This window comes from Rutilus rutilus (assembly GCF_951802725.1).
Source record: "Rutilus rutilus genome assembly, chromosome: 11".
NCBI classification, from domain to species: Eukaryota; Metazoa; Chordata; class Actinopteri; order Cypriniformes; family Leuciscidae; genus Rutilus; species Rutilus rutilus.
In genome coordinates this window covers 4,763,297-4,780,754 of record NC_140216.1, presented here as the reverse complement: position 1 = coordinate 4,780,754, position 17,458 = coordinate 4,763,297, and the positions used below count along the sequence as shown (strand labels likewise).

The following is a 17,458-nucleotide window of genomic DNA, read 5'->3' as shown; positions in this document are numbered from 1 at the left end:
GAGCATTATTCTTTAGCTTCTGAAATGAAAGAATGTGACCGGCAAGTCTGAAAACATGAAAATACTGTTCATACTCGTAGAAGAGGGGGTTCTAACCTTTTTTTTGTCCCTTTTAAGACATTATTACTTTTTTTTTTCTTTTTTTTTTAAGTCATATTTATGTTAGAATATTATAAAGAATATACATTGTATAAAGAATATATTTTTGGAAAATACATTGTATTATTATAATAATAATAATAATTATTATTATTAACAGTGATATAATTATTATTTTTTACATTATTATTATTGACGACAACAATTATTATTATTATTAATAATTATTACATCTTATTATGATTTATTAATTTAATTCACTTTTGGCATCTTTACACTGGTGGAATTATCTTCCTTATGCAGCAATACATCTTTACTAAATCTTTGCAATCTTTATTTTGGGTCTTTACTTTTATCTTTACGTTTTTACAAATTATGTAATCTTAGCAAATCTCCGGGAAACCCTGTCCTTGGATGTACTATATCCTTCATACTTCAGCATATTTGATCCACTGAAAAAGCAGAGTGATGAGAAGGCCTCAGGCAGAACATAATTAAGCTTTTTTTTTTTTTTTTTAAGTAATCTCAATATCTCTATTCATATCTAGTTAAGTCATGCAACTCTAGAGGGCGCAGGCTGAGAGATCCTTTACATGCAATTTGCAAGCAATCAAATCATTACCCCATGGCACAAGCTGATTGGCCTCTGTTGATCCTGCAGCCAATGAGATTGCTCGCTCAACATTTAAATTGTCTAAGTGTTTGCTCTGAAACCCTCCACCTCCCCCAGCTCCACCTGCCTAGATCAGCTACGGGATTTATGCATGTTTATTTATGGAACAGCAGCAGCATATCTTACATGCTCACAGTCTGTGTATCTATTAGCAGTAGCAAGTTCATACTTGCTCTACAGCAGCAATAATCAACAGCAGATCCAGTCCGACTAGACCAAGTACATTAACATTGCCATATTCAATAACATTCTAAGACTATTTTACGAGTTGTCATGATTGAAATACTGTTATACAAAGCTGTTTTCGAGATTGCACAATGTCCTAATAGTGTCAATGTAACAAGTGTTAAAACATATCCACCTTCATTTTCCACAGAATTATGGTGAACGATCAGATCGTGGAGGTTGACGGCACCAGTCTGGTGGGAGTAACTCAGAGCTTCGCTGCTTCTGTCCTGAGAAACACGCAGGGAGTTGTCAGGTAAGATGCTAGATGTCCACACACACTTTTGCTCGTTTATTATGTTTCATTAATACCAGGTTTGCCTTTTAATGCTGACCACCAGATACCCACATTCGAATCCCCACTATAACTTACACTACTAGAGTGACCAGTGTTTTTTTTTTTAGCGTATGAAATAGCATGACATGTCATCACATTTCTCTCCCACAGAGCAGTTTTGTGAGAATAACACAGAACTCTTGTTAGTGTATCTAATCTCCCCTTCGACACGACAGCAGAAAGCACGTCTTTGAAAGGAGTATCAGCCGGCAGGAGCACTTCACACTGTGAGAAAACAAGGCTCTTCATTAACAATAGGTCTGCACAGTGTGATGGAGCGTATTGTTTTTCAACAGATGCTGTCAGTGGTGTATTCCACTTCATCTGTAAATATTAACACGCTGAAAATGTAGTATGAATTTAGCCTTAACCTTCAAATGCATGTTTATTTAAAATAATTTCCTTAAATGCAACTTTTTGAGAGGGATGGAACTTATTGATTCATTTAATTCATATGACTATATATATATATGCTCATCAAGGCTGCATTTATTTAATCAAAAATACAGAAAAAACAGTAATATTGTGAAATATTATTACAATTTAAAATAATGTTTTTCTCTTTTAATATACTTCAAAGTATAATTTATTTCTGTGATGCAAAACTGAATTTTCAGCATCATTACGCCAGTCTTAAGTGTCACATGATCCTTCACAAATCATTCTAATACAGTATGCTGATTTGATACTCAGTTATTATCAGTGTTGGAAACAGTTTAATATTTTTTTGGAACCTGTGATACTTTTTTCAGGATTCGTTGATGAATAAAAAGTTAAAAAGAACAGAATTTATTCAAAATAGAAATCGTTTGTAACAATATACATTGTTATATATAGAGTTTTTGGTTATGGCAGATTTTTACTAGAAAACGTCAAATACATCTAATACCATGAAGCTCTCAGAAACGCACAATTTCACCATAAGTGTATTTTGATCTTTTAGAATTTTATTATTTTGTCTATACTTTCCTGGTTTCGTTTCATTCCCTCCTCCTGGTTGTTTGAGCTCTGTTCTCTCACCGATGAGGCGGTGTGGCCCAGATTCTGAATTTGTGCTAAATTTAACCTACTGTAGGAATTAAGACAGGTCTTAAACTCTGTCTGCACCAGCGACCACCGATAAATATATTAAGATTGGCACTCTATTAAGAGCGAGTCATTGCTGTGATGATTCAGTGTCAGAATCAGGGGGATTTTTTTAGCAAGCTGGCGGGAACAACTCCTCGCTGTGTGAGGCGATGCACACATCCTGAAATGCATCATGTCACCCCAGATGTATGCGAATATAAATGGAGGGATCTCTCAATAGGAGATCTCTGTCCCGGAGCAGTTGGGACTCCCTGCGTGTGGTACCGAGATGGAAGAGAGGACTGTTTCCAGGTCAGCTGCATTGCAAAAGCATCACAGGGTATTGGCCCAGTTGTTGCTTCAGATGTAGATCAAATTTGGACCCTTATCTGTGCCTAATGCAGGGTGATTAGGACTCCATGCTGAGCGCTTCCCTGCTGGTTATCCACAACATGGATTGTGCACCGCAGAGAATGGGGGGAATATTATTGGAGGGAATTGTCTTTTTTTCCCTCAAATTATTTGACATTTTATGGCTTATAATCGATAAACGGAAGACAAAAATTCTATATTGTTGTCAAAAAAAACAACAACACTAAAAACTCAAATCAGCTGGTTTAAATGCTACAAGTGAATGTATGCATCACATTTTATGTGGTTACCGATATCGTACTGATATGTTGTGCATCCTAATTTCATATGCAGAGACAAGTAGGTTAATGTCTCGAAGAGAAAACCTTATTGTTTTACCGATATTCAGTTTTTCATTCACAATCAGGTTTAGTCATAAATTATGCCATTTGGTGGGTCTTTAAAAATAGCACCCAATAATGTCACCACTGTGCATTCAATAGGAAGCAACATTCTTCACAGGTAAAGTAACTTGCATTAATTATTTGACTTTTTTATTATTACTCAAACGTCTTTCTAAAGCAGAATGTCACCTTCAGAGATGAATAATTAATGATTGACAAATTGCAATTCTTTTTGACGCCACTAGTGGTGCAGAAATAACAAACTTTCATTTTCAAGGCAGGTACTTTTGCAGTAAATTTTTCCATGACATTCTCAAGCAGGATTCTTAACATTTTGTACAGTTATTCTGTTCACCTTGTCACAGTCATTTATCACACTGACATCTCCTGCCACGTTCGTTGATTTGTAGGGTGTATTATAAAAGAGACAATCCGTCAGTGAACTGAGAACAAAAATGCCTGCTTGAAGCCAGACAATGCAAGAAAAGAGCGTCACTTCATTGAAATAGAAAGGAAGGGTTTTTATACCTTCCTTTCTTTTACTGAACGACACTCAGTTTCACCTTCTACATTTGTATGCCCTCCTCATGTATGTAAAATCTGTTCTGTTCTTTGTCTCTATTTGAAAATCAATAGTCATGATCTTTTATAGAGTTCAACAGTCGGGTTCCGGAAGTAAAAATTGATTTTAGTGATAACTTATACTGTGAGCTACAAGGTTGTTAAAGACCCCCTGTAGTGAAAATCAAGTTTTTAATGTTGTTTATACAGTATGTCTATGTATAACCATGTGCAAATTCAAGTTAAAACCATTGCTGAGTACTTTCTCCTTAAAACTCCAGTGAACCAAAGACAGTCTCAAAACCGTGGTTTGAAATCGCAGGTGTTTCTTACGTCACAAACTACCTTGGGCTCGGGCTTTAGCATATCATTAACTATGCCGTGAAGAAAGGGAGTCTCAAGAGAAGCCAGGTTATCCCTGTATATTTTTCTGTTGATATGAAAAATTGTGTACATTCAGCAATATGATGTATATTACGATGTTATGATGAACTATATGCCTTTCTCCACTGACGTTCTGAGTTGTTGATAACGTTTCTAAGGATACTGATTTTTAGAAGGCAGATTGAGATGGCATTTCTATGTCATTTTGGTGATCAAAGATGAGTTTTAAGGGATAAAAATTTTGATTACAGGGGGACTTTAATCGACTAGTATATGCTTTTGAAGCCATGAGCCCGCATTATTTCAACTTATTACATGGCTTGGTTGAATTCTAATGTAGAATGCGGTCTGTTATTTCTTGATAACACACCGTTGCCATGAAAAACAGAGCGTTGCTATGGATGCAGGATTCTAACCGTAGAGACGGAGCGGACTATTTTCTTTAGCGGAAGCAATACAATCGTTTTTAAATCAATATTTTGTGTCAAATTATTGATTTATTTGGTAGGTAGCCATGTAATAAGCGGGATAATGTAGAGCGAGGTGGTTGTTATAGCGAATACAACCCCGACAGGCTGATCGGGACCCCGACGCGAAGCGAAGCTTACATATTGTTAAAATTACCGTGTTTAACAGTGGAATTTGTGGTGAAAAACTACATTACCCATGATGCTGTGCAGAAAATTCCCTCAGTCAGTCAAAACAAGCAAACAGTGCCAAAAGAGCTCTTTAGCTCCGCCCATTCGCATGAAGCACTGCGAATGACGAAACTGAGTCGATTTCCATATGCTCTCAAAATACTTCAATATTTGTATATAAATGCATATTTTGCAATGAACTTAAAATATATTATTTCTATAGATATAATCAGCATTTTTTTTGTCGATTTTCAAATACTTTTTTCCTTCAAATAAAAGTTTGTAATACTATGATTCACCTCGTAGCTGGTTGGTTCATGTCTTGTAATGCTTTAACATAAAGTTTTATAAAAATCTCTACGGGAGAAATAAATGGGAAGAAATACTTCCGGAACCAACTGAAAAAGTGGGCGGGCGCTGTTGCACTCCATAGCCTTTACCACTCTGCATCTGATCACAAAGCTCCTCCCTTCTCATTGGCAGTTGGTGTGTCTGTGCAGGTTTGTGATTGGCCGAGAGCGTCCGGGACAGCAGAGCGAGGTGGCTCAGCTCATCAGTCAGACTCTGGAGCAGGAGAGACGTCAGAGAGAGATGATGGAGCAACAGTACGCCCAGTACGACGCTGATGATGACGAGGTGAGCACAGAACAGGTCTGAGCATGTCAGCATCTGTCTGAACAGGTTCATCAACCATCAAATCTATTATCCATGATTCGGCCATGCTATAAGCCTCAACCTGTTACAATTTGTCACAGCAGGATGAAAACAGTTCTGCTGGTCAAAAACTATAAAATCAAGCTACAACCTAAAACTAATACCATGAACTGCTGAGTTGCACAGTAATCAAGAGATATATTGTATATTTTTTTCTCACAATATCCTACATTTTTCTAAATTTGCAGCAGGATGGATAATTCCTTCTCAAAAATAATTTGAAATGAATCTTGAGCCCGTAGTGCCGCCAAAACACATAATTTCATTGCTCCATCTAATTAAGTCTTACTGTTGAAAGGAAAAAAAAACACACAAATATATTAATTGTTCCTCCTGGAATCTTTCATTCTTGAAAATGTACTAAACACACACAAAATTGATGACATTGCTGTTTCATTCCAGTTTTTAAGATGGAAATCATGGAATTCATGCTGTTAATCACTAACTGAAATTATGAAATTATTTTATTCTATTCATTTTTAGCCCAAGGAAGGAGAGATTAATATTTATTATTAATAATTAATAATTATTATTATTAAATGTTTATATTTCCTTCCTTAGGTAGGAAAAAGATCAACTGAAAAAAGAATACAAAGTGAATTTTTTCCTGAAAATACTTAACATATTTCTTTGGCTTTAGTGCAACAAACAGGCAATTATTTAATTTTGATAATTGATAATGATTTTTTTTCATCCAGTAAAAATCAATCTTAATACATAAAAATATAGGCTACAGTTCCCCTTATATTTTGGCAAATTTATTATTATATATGTATTATTCGGATGTCATTGGCATAAAAAAAAAATGAACACCTTTGCCCTAGACGACGCACAAGTGGACTTTCCTGCCTCTCCTCTAAAGATTTCAGCAATGTTACAAAAGTGTGTGTAGGTCGGTGAGGGCTTCTCATGGAAAAACACCCACAGGGGCAGCTTTCTGCTCCATGGAGAGTTAATGGCGTTTGTTATATTACTAGTCACTGAGTTATTGCTCAGTTCTCATTAGTGGATCGGGCGGGCGGCCTGGCTTTTCAGACAAAAGGTCCACAAGTCTGTTGTCACGTCTGTGCCTGTGCTGCGATCTATTTTTGAAGGATAAAGAGAGCGAGGTGCATTTCCATAATGCATGCGCTACTGTCACGGCAGCGGGATTCTTCACGAAAGCTCTGAAGACTGACTTAAGAAAGCGCTGAATTAATCGCCCGCTACGTTTCAGAGAAAATGACATCAGTAGACCAGACAAAGCAATTTCTACCTTGTGATGTGGAGGACGTGGACAATTTAGCATTATAGGCTCTTGTGCGGCGCAGAATGATGCAAGACTCACATGTGCTAATGCAAGAGTGAATTTTTAATGCCTCTCGTTATTTGTCAGTGAGAATCTAAATTAGCATTTTTGAATGATGGATATATGTGCGTTGAGTTCTCCTTCAGATTGCATCAGAATCTCAATTTAACTGATATCCTTCTTGTGCACTCGCATGGTTTTATGTGTTCCTCCTCTGCTGGCTCGGATGCAGGCTGCGCTCTTGAAATAGCTGTGCGATCAGCACTGTTTTATAATTCTGGCACAGGAGGCTTCACCCGGCAGACACGCTGCCCGTAAGGAATTGTAATGAATGTAGCAGTCCTTGCTAAAGATTAGCGGGTTTGCATGTGGGTGGGTGGGTGTTTGTTCTTGCGAACTTGTGTGCTTGAGCGTCAGCATGTGAATGTCTGTTTGAATGTGTCATATCAGTGTCATGCAAGAGGGGCCTCCAAAAATGAAGGTTTAAGGGCTGGTGTGTTCAGTGACGCAGAATGGTGTGAACCTGCCTGAAAACTGGATTAGCAGATGCCTAAACCATTCACAAGCTGCCTGCCAGTGGTAAATGGCCTTAAAACAGCAGGGTTCTGCAGGATATAGTGCTTATAAGGACATCTAAGAAAGGTTAGTGGTGTTGGAAAGGGCATACAGTGACATCTCAGCCACACTTATAAATATTTGGATTTCACAGCATTATTAAATATCAAACCAAATGAGGCTTGACCTTTTTGTAGCCTTTTTTTTAAACAACCATAACAGTACCTATGAACGTGTACATGTTCATGAGTTTATATTGTTTAAGGATGCACAATAAATAAGTACTATATAGGTTATTGGCTGGCATTTGGCCTTTTTTTATATATCATAACGGTCGATATTGAATCAATATTTATAACATAATTTTATAACATTAAAAATCCAATATCAAACTATCATTTATAATGCCTGTCACACACACACACACACACACACACACACATTAAAAATCCAATATCAAACAATAGATTATAATGCCTGTCACACACACACACACACACACACACACACACACACACACACACATTAAAAATCCAATATCAAACAATAGTTTATAATGCCTGTCACAGACACACACATATAAATAATATATATGTGTGTGTGTTGTATGTGTGTGTGTGTACATGTAATGTTTATATATGTATTAGTGCTGTCATAAAAGCTTTTGTTCATATATCTGTGGATATATATATATATACATACATATACATATATATAATATATATATACATACATATATAAACAAAAAACTGTTAGATGCGATTAATCGTGTGTATATATATATATATATATATATATATATATATATACAGTTTTTAATATATTCAATTATAAAATATTTATTTCAAATATAAGCTGATATTGCTAATTCCTCATTTTTACATTTAGATTACCTTTGTTTTCTGTTCTACAGATCACTAAAAATAAATTAATAACACTGTTAAATGTAATCTTTAGAAAATCTTAAAATTAATAGCCATAGCCACTTGAAGCATTTGTAACTATTTAAGTTTTTGTGTTACTTTTAATTTGAGACAAATTACTATAGACATATTTTTCTATAATATAAGACCCAGTAAGTGGCACTTGTTTTGATATTTTGTCATCTAATACAGTGATATTTATACATTTTTAAGTGTGGCTTAAGTACTACTTTCTATGTATTCTGTATCTGACCTTCTTGTAATTAGTTTCCTCAAACATGTGAAGTACGGTAACCACCAGTGTGTTAAAAGAATGGTGACATAAACTAATTGAATGTGACACTCCAAAATGAGCTAATTTGCCCCTTGACTATAACTGAGAGGTAATATCACGCTGATGATGTGGATGATATGTGTGCTGCTCTCCATGTCCTCTCAATTAACATATAATGTGTGTGAGGAGATGAGAGAGAGACACACAGATGAGACACAAATGAGATCGCTCAGGTTAAAGCAGTACAGTAGAGCAGGGTTACATATGGCCTCCTGCAAGGCAGAATAATTTGATGTGGAAGGGAGGTCTCCCGGGGAACAGCCCTGCCCTGCAACCAGATACAAGCCCCAGCCGAGCAGAACCGACCTGTCCGTGTGTGTGCACATCCAGCCACCTAAAATAACTCTGGCAGACTCAAGCAGGAGAAAGAGATGCTGCATGACTCGGTTTTAGTTTGAAAAGACAACAGACCAAAACTCTGAAATGTTTGGGGTCAGTAAGTTTTTTTGTTTTTTTTTAAAGGCAGGTAGGATTTTTCAAAAAAAAAAACATTCCAAATTTGTTTAAACTGTCTTTATATACCAATACATAATTAAAATGTAAGTACTCTGAAAAAGAAAATATAAAAATCGAGTGACTGTAGACCTTTTAATCTGCAATAAACACAGCTCATTATTTCCATTCACTCCCACCCCCTCCCTTCTGGGCTCCTTCCAAAGCCACGCCCCCAAAACACATGAACGCGCGACGCCAAACGCTCAGGCTCAGCTGGAAGACGCATTTATTACCTGAGACGAGTGGAGAGGAAGGAGCGCAGTACATACAGTGACATCATGTCAGAATCACATGTAATAAAAAACCTAACTTTATCACTATGAATATAAACAAATAAGATTTCTTTTAGTACTCACTATCAAGCTAGCATATCGATAATGGTAAAGTTTCATTCGGTAACGAGCTATATTTATAAGGCAAAACTAAAAACAGGTTGCATTGATACACGTTTTTCCATTACCATCAGTTACACTGTGATGAAGGTGAATTTCGTGTAAGATTCATAACATATACGGTGTTTTGCATGTAAGAGTTTCCATGATGAAAACATTGTTGACTCTAATGAAGACTAACGTACACTCCGAGTCCGGAGACAAGTACCGCATCGTCGGTTCGAGGACAGGTCCGGGGTTGAGGGCGAAGCAGAGGAGGTTGTTCAAGAGTGCGGGCAGGGTCCGAGGAAGTAGCTTTTGCCTTGTTTGCCTTCGCTGACTGCATATGCAGGTGCTTTGAGCTGAATATTTCCGGGAACGGTGACATGTGATGAGTGCGCGCAGTGGGGCTCGGGCACGAGACATGAAGGCATCTGATTGGTTCTTTACATTCGCACCGAATGGCAGTGATTGGTCAGAGTTTTTACTGTCCTGCAGCTGCTACAGAGGTCTGATTTTTTAAATTCCTTTTTCTGAACACATAATGTATTGACTACTCTCAGGATGGAAGGACCATTTCACCCAGTATAAAAAAAAGTGTTTCTGAACAGGATTACCTACCCTACCTTTAAGAAATTAATACATTTATTCAGCAAGGATACATTGAATTGATCAAAAGTGACAGTAAATGCATTTGTATTTCAAATAAATGCCGTTCTTTTGAACTTTCTATTCATCAAAAACATTGTCATGGTTTCAACAAAAATATTAAGCAGCACAACTGTTGTTGTTGTTGTTGTTTTACATTGATAATAATCAGAAATGTTTCTTTAGCAGCAAATCAGCATATTAGAATAATTTCTGAAGAATCATGTGACACTGAAGACTGGAGTAATGGTGCTGAAAATTCAGCTTTGATCACGGGAATAAATTACATTTTAAAATATATTAAAATAGAAACAGCTATTTTAAACTGTAATATTTCAAAATGGTACTGTATTTGTGATGCAGGATAGGTGAGCATAAGAGACTTCAATTCAAAAACATTCAAAAATTCCAACTTTTAGGTGATTATTTACTAGCTCAAGTCAAAAGAGTATATGATATTGTTTGGATTCCTCCTTAAAATAAAGTTTGTGGGATTTTTCTCTCATTTTTGTGGTATGCCAAGTTTAATCGCTTAGAAAAGTAATAGCACAACTCAATGAACCTCACAAATTGAGGTAAAGTTCATGTTTCCATTGGCTAAGCATACCAGTTAATATAAAATCAAAACCAGGGTTTTTTAGGGTATCATAAGTTCTTTAATATCTGTATTGTTGTTTTTAAAATACAATGCCTGCAGTAAAGTTGTTTAGACTATATTAAACAGGATTCCTACACGACTTGGAAAAGTATGGAATTTGATTTGAGTAATGTCCAGGTCTGGATAAGTGGAAAAAGAAAATAGAAAAATATTTGTGTTTCCAGACTATTCAGTTTTCTAAACTATAAAAATAAATGTATCATGCAAGCAGTGATTTAATTAATTCTGAATTAAGAGTTAATTCAAGGCGCACATTTTCATTACGTAAAACTGTTTGTCTTTACTATAAGTGAGTCTCTTTTTTTTTTTGCTACTCAAACCAGCAACAGATAAAGGAGTGAACAATCATCTAGATCAGTCTGTACTTTGGTGTTTGGTGATGGTGCAACATCAAACCACATTTACAGTATCAAACCGATGTGTCTGAGGTGAATATAATATGCAGGTTATAAAGCTGTTTAGTTTCTTCTCATCATGTAAGCGCATGCTATCACTTCAAGGTAAACCGATGGAAAAAAAACTGAGAAAATGTAAATATTTACAGATGACTGTATATACCAGATATAATGCTGTAAGAACCAATGTTAAATATGGTCTGAAGAGTCTGGATATTTGAGTCTATAAAAGTGTGGCATTTTAAAATGAAAAATGTGTAGGAACTCTGAGTAAGATAGGAACCTTCCACATTGAATGCTGTGGTAAATGTGTATTCCCATGTGCCTGTGCTCAGACAGGGGAGTACGCCACGGATGAGGAGGAGGCGGAGGCGGAGGCGGGACAGACGGGAAGGGACAGGGATGTGGCCATTGAGGTTTTCGATTTACCCGAAAATGAGGACATCATCTCGCCATCAGAACTGGATGCCACCAAACTTTATCAGAAGTTTCGAGAGGTAAACCAAGAACGCACAATTGATCAATGAAACTAAGAACTTAACCTTTAGAAAACATCAAAAGGTCAAACAAAGTATTAAGTCAGGTGTCTTTTTTTTCTTTCTTTTTTTGAGGTTTGCTGAAATAGTCTAAATACAGATTAAAATAATGTCTTGTTTTTTTGCAAAACATATAAAAATAAAATGAAAGAAATAGACATTTGTTATGTAACTAGTTTATTTCAAGTTTATTTTTATGTTAGATAATAGTTTATATTACATAAATACAATACTGTTTAAATGTTTGCGATCTGTACATAAAAAATATTAAATTCATACTTTTATTTAGCAAGTATGCATTAAATTGATCAAAAATGATGGTAAAGACATCTATAATGTTACAAATAATAACTAATTATTTTAACTTATTCACCTTGATTTGAGTCATTTTCAGGTCTGGATAAGTATGGGAAAACATCTTGACATTTTTTGACATCTTGATCGACCTGGAGAGAATAAATGTTCCGTTGATCCTTTTCATTTTGTCAATACAACTCATCTGACAACTCAACTTCACTGCTTTTCTTACACACTGGTGCTGATAAGAGACCATTACCTTTTCTATATAAATATTGCATTCCAGAGCTCACTCCTTCTTGCTCAGTTGTCTTTTTTCCTTCTCCCTCTCTCGTGTTCATTCTCTTGAGACTGCATTTGCACAGAGAGAGAGAGTGTGTCAGTCACGCAGAGAGAGAGAGAGAGAGAGAGAGAGAGAGAGAGAGAGCCTCTCTGGTCAGTTCCCTTCGAGAGGAAGATTGTCCTTGATCATCCAGTCATCTCTCATCTACTCTCTCTCATCCCTTTGTTTCTACAGCTGCAGATTAAACACACTGTCACTGAGGCTGAGATCCAGAAACTCAAGAACAAGGTAAGAGGCTACCGTATCTGCTAATGTGTGTTTCCTCCACAAATGTAGTTCAGCTACAAATTGGATGTTGTTGTTTTTGTTTCAACTGGAAGTTACAGTACATGAAAGGAAAAGTACAACTGGTTTTATTGACCTCAGACAGGAGGCAAAAATCAGAGTTATTTTAGTAGGTTTTTTATTTGAACTTGAGTTAGTAACTTTGTAATGTGCCTTTGGCATTTTTATTATTTAAAAAAATATATTTCTATATAGCTTTAATTTTTATTTCAGCTTTTGTTTAGTAACTTTAGTAATTTAACTTAAATTCGCAACATATTTTTTTAAGTAAAAATGTTATTTTATTTCAGCTTTTTTTTATGTCCAAAAATGATAGTTTTAGTTTCAGTTTTAATTAACAATAACAACACTAGCAAAAAAAAAAAATTGTTGTTGTATCCGACTCAAATCTGTTAATCTGTTAAATCAGCAAAAACAACAAAACATGTTGGACATTCAGAACACTGTGCATTATGAAACATCATACAATGTTTGCAATGTGATCTCGAAATATGCTATTTTTCTTTACTCACACTTTCCACATTGACATTCACTATGTAGTGAATAGTGAATGAGTGGATGAGTCAGCAGTTTTGGACAGCAAATGCATGAATGTATAAAGCACCTTCTCTGAGTTCAGCGGTGAGATGTCATGATAGACATGACAGAATCGAAAGTTTTTCACACTGACAGCTTCTCTCGGTTGTCGTCTGAGAGAGTCTCTTGGCATAATGCTGAAGCTTTCATCAATACTATTCACATTATTATTAACGTAAGAGCAGGAGCGGTCATTTGTAACTCGAATGTGTCGAGGCTTACAGTCTCATCCACTTCTAGTTATTTTAGCTGTGCAAAGCTAAATATTGCAAACTGTTCTTTGTTATCATATTATTTTAATTTATTTTTCATAATCATAAACACACGGGTTTATAGCTCAGATTATTTTATCGTTTTCTTAATTCCCTCTATCTGCTTAATCGTGTAATATGTTTTTTCTCATCTGTATTAAAGCAGTTGTATATTTTGTAATGCTCTCCTTCAGGCCATATATGTCTGATAGCATGTGCATATAAATTGGATGTGCACAGCTTCTTATCTTATTATATTTTGGTGGATTTTGGATTTACAGTTGATTAAGCTGTTTTTAAGTCTCCATAGTCATTTGCCCTGGTTCACACTCTGCATGTACAGTAGGGGTAGCTGACGTGAAATACTTTTCGGGAAGAGGACGTGTCCTGCGGCATGCTATACATCTGACATGCTATACATCTTTCAAAACAGTATTTTGCTTAGCGTAACATTTTATACTAAATCACGCTGCAGAACAATTAAAAATGAACTAGATGAAAGTAAAAAGAGGATTTAAAAAATGTGAAAATGTTTAGACTACTGTCCCAAGATGTACACTTTTTCTTTTTCTATCTATCTATCTATCTATCTCTATCTATATCCATCTGTCTGTCTGTCTATATCCATCTGTCTATCTGTCTATTTATCTATCTGTCTATCTATCTATTTGTCTGTCTGTCTATCTATCTATCTATCTATATCCATCTGTCTGTCTGTCTATATCCATCTGTCTATCTGTCTATTTATCTATCTGTCTATCTATCTATTTGTCTGTCTGTCTGTCTATCTATCTATCTATCTATCTATATCCATCTATCTATATCCATCTGTCTATCTGTCTATATCCATCTGTCTATGTCTATCTATCTGTCTATCTATCTATTTGTCTGTCTATCTATCTATCTATCTATCTATCTATCTATCTATCTATCTATCTATCTATCTATCTATCTATATCTATCTATCTATATCCATCTATCTATATCCATCTGTCTATCTGTCTATCTATCTGTCTATTTATCTATTTGTCTGTCTGTCTGTCTGTCTATCTATCTATATCCATCTATCTATATCCATCTGTCTATCTGTCTATCTATCTGTCTGTCTGTCTGTCTATCTATCTATTTGTCTGTCTGTCTATATATCTATCGATATCCGTCTGTCTGTCTGTCTGTCTATCTATCTATCTATCTATCTATATCTGTCTATTTATCTATCTATCTGTCTATCTATCTATTTGTCTGTCTGTCTATCTATCTATCTATATCCATCTATCTATATCCATCTGTCTATCTGTCTGTCTGTCTGTCTATCTCTCTATCTATCTATATCTGTCTATCTATCTATTTGTCTGTCTGTCTATCTATCTATCTATATCCATATGTCTGTCTGTCTGTCTATCTATCTATCTGTCTGTCTGTCTGTCTGTCTGTCTGTCTATCTATCTGTCTGTCTATCTATCTATCTATCTATCTATCTATCTATATCCATCTATCTATATCCATGTCTGTCTGTCTGTCTGTCTGTCTATCTCTCTATCTATCTATATCTGTCTATCTATCTATTTGTCTGTCTGTCTGTCTATCTATCTACATCTGTCTATCTGTCTATCTCTCTATCTATCTGTCTATCTATCTGTCTATTTATCTATCTGTCTGTCTATCTATCTATTTGTCTGTCTGTCTGTCTATCTATCTATCTATCTATCTATCTATCTATCTATCTATCTATCTATCTATCTATCTATCTATCTATCTATCTATCTATCTATCTATCTATCTATCTATCTATCTATCTATCTATCTATCTATCTATCTATCTATCTATCTATCTATCTATCTATCTATCTATCTATCTATCTCCATCTGTCTATCTATCTATCTATCTGTCTGTCTCTCTATCTATATCTGTCTATCTATTTGTCTGTCTGTCTATCTATCTATCTATCTATCTATCTATCTATCTATCTATCTATCTATCTATCTATCTATCTATCTATCTATCTATCTATCTATCTATCTATCTATCTATCTATCTATCTATCTATCTGTCTGTCTGTCTGTCTGTCTGTCTGTCTGTCTGTCTGTCTATCTGTCTATCTATCCATCTATCTATTTGTCTGTCTGTCTGTAGAATAAAACGTAGCATACACAATAATACCAGGATCATTTCTAAGTAAAGTAATGTTTGTTTTCATGTTGTCTTTATTGTTCACCATATGCTGTATTTCCTCCCTGTGTCTCCATCCTGGTCTCTCTGTTTAGCTGGCCACAGTGGAAAAAGAGAAGGCACGGTGGGAGAGAGAGAAGACGCAGCTCAAGCAAAGCATCGAGGATAACAAGGAGAGGATGCTAAAACTGGAGAGTTATTGGATCGAGGCTCAGACGCTGTGCCATACGGTGAACGAGCATCTGAAGGAGGCCCAGAGTCAGTATCAGACCCTGGAGAAGAAGTACAACAAGGCCAAGAAGCTCATCAAGGACTTCCAGCAGAGGTACATTTACTGAGATGAACGGAGAGTACTTTAACTACGTCCCCTAAACATAATACTATTCCAAGAGAATACTAATTGCATTTCAGGTAATTACAATAGCAGCGCTGTGCTGAAGACAAGTGTCTTGATTATGTGGTTTCCATTCTATCACGAAAGACAACAAATGAGCTGATTACCATAAATGGCAGCAAAAGAGCTTCTGAGTTTTTAAAGGAGCGATGTTCCTAAACTCTTTTCCGAAACCTAGTGAGCCACCCTATTGTCTGCTGCCTACATAGGGTGCTGCTGCCTTAGGCCCTCATAAGCAACCCAAATTGGAAATACTTAGAGGAATATGTACTATCGTTCAAAAGTTTGGGGTCATTTAGATGTTTTTTGAAAGAAGTCTCTAATGCTCACTTATGCTGCTTTTGTTTGAACAAAAATACAGTAAACAGTAATATTGTGAAATATTATTACACTTAAAAATAACAGCTTTCTATTTTAATATATGTTAAATGTACTGTAATTTATTCCTGTGATCAAAGCTGAATTTTCAGCATCATTACTCCAGTCTTCAGTGTCACATGATCCTTCAGAAATCAATCTAATATGATGATTTGCTGCTCAAGAAATGTAAAAAATGTTGAAAACAGTTGTGCTCCTTAATATATTTGTGGAAACATTTTATTTTTCAGGATACTCTGACAAATAGAAAGTTCACAAGAACAGCATTCATTTCAAATATAAAACTTTTGTAAAATTATAAAAATCTTTACTCTCTTTTGATCAATTTAATGCATCCTTGCTGAATAGAAGTATTCATTTGTGTAAAGGGGTGGTATAATGCCCATTTCACAAGATGTAAAATAAGTCTTTGATGTCCCCAGAGTGTGTATGTAAAGTTTTTGCTCAAAATACCCCACAGATACTTTTATTTAGCATGTTAAAATTTTCACTTTTTGAGGGCGAGCAAAAACACACCGTTTTGTGTCTGTTCCTTTAAATGCAAATGAGCTGCTGCTCCCGGGACAGAGGGCGGAGCTTCAAGAGCTTGCACTCACACAGACATGCACTGAAAATTTCAAAAACTTTTAGCCTTTTATGCTCAAACTGGAGTCAAACAATGATGGAGAGACTCAAGAAGAAGCAAAAAACATGTAGAATGCAACAGGACATTTCTGAATGGTTAATTGATGAATTTATGTAGCTGATGTGTAGTTATCTTCTAGTCATTGATTAGCATATTCTGTCTTGATAATCTATAAATCGTGTTCAGGAGGCGGGGTTTATGTAAATTCTAGGGTTGGTGATGTCACTAACCCGGGAGGAATGTCGTGTAGTCCCTACCAGCCGTTTGTTGTAGCAATTTCTTTAAAAGCAAATATCTCCCTTTGCTTTGAACATAATCAACCACCCCTTTAAAAAATAATCTCACAGATCCAAAAACGGTAGTGTATATAAGAAGACTCGACTCACTGTTGACCTTGTCATTAGCATGTTGTTAAGCTAATAGCATTATAGTTTGTTTAAAAAAATAAACAGCACGTACAAATATTAGGTAGAATGGTACAT

The 17,458-nt window shown here is 35.6% G+C and overlaps 1 protein-coding gene across 3 annotated transcripts in view; it reads left to right on the top strand.

Annotated features, from left to right (window-relative positions):
* ppp1r9a (protein phosphatase 1, regulatory subunit 9A) overlaps positions 1–17,458 on the top strand; it is a 57,473-nt gene that overhangs the window by 24,569 nt on the left and 15,446 nt on the right. For all 3 annotated transcript variants that reach the window (XM_084423166.1, XM_084423167.1, XM_084423168.1), the window contains exons 5-9: positions 1,149–1,253; positions 5,241–5,376; positions 11,457–11,618; positions 12,472–12,525; positions 15,675–15,904. In XM_084423166.1, coding sequence (XP_084279292.1) covers positions 1,149–1,253; positions 5,241–5,376; positions 11,457–11,618; positions 12,472–12,525; positions 15,675–15,904 — 687 coding nt within the window. The remainder of the gene's footprint in view (positions 1–1,148; positions 1,254–5,240; positions 5,377–11,456; positions 11,619–12,471; positions 12,526–15,674; positions 15,905–17,458) is intronic.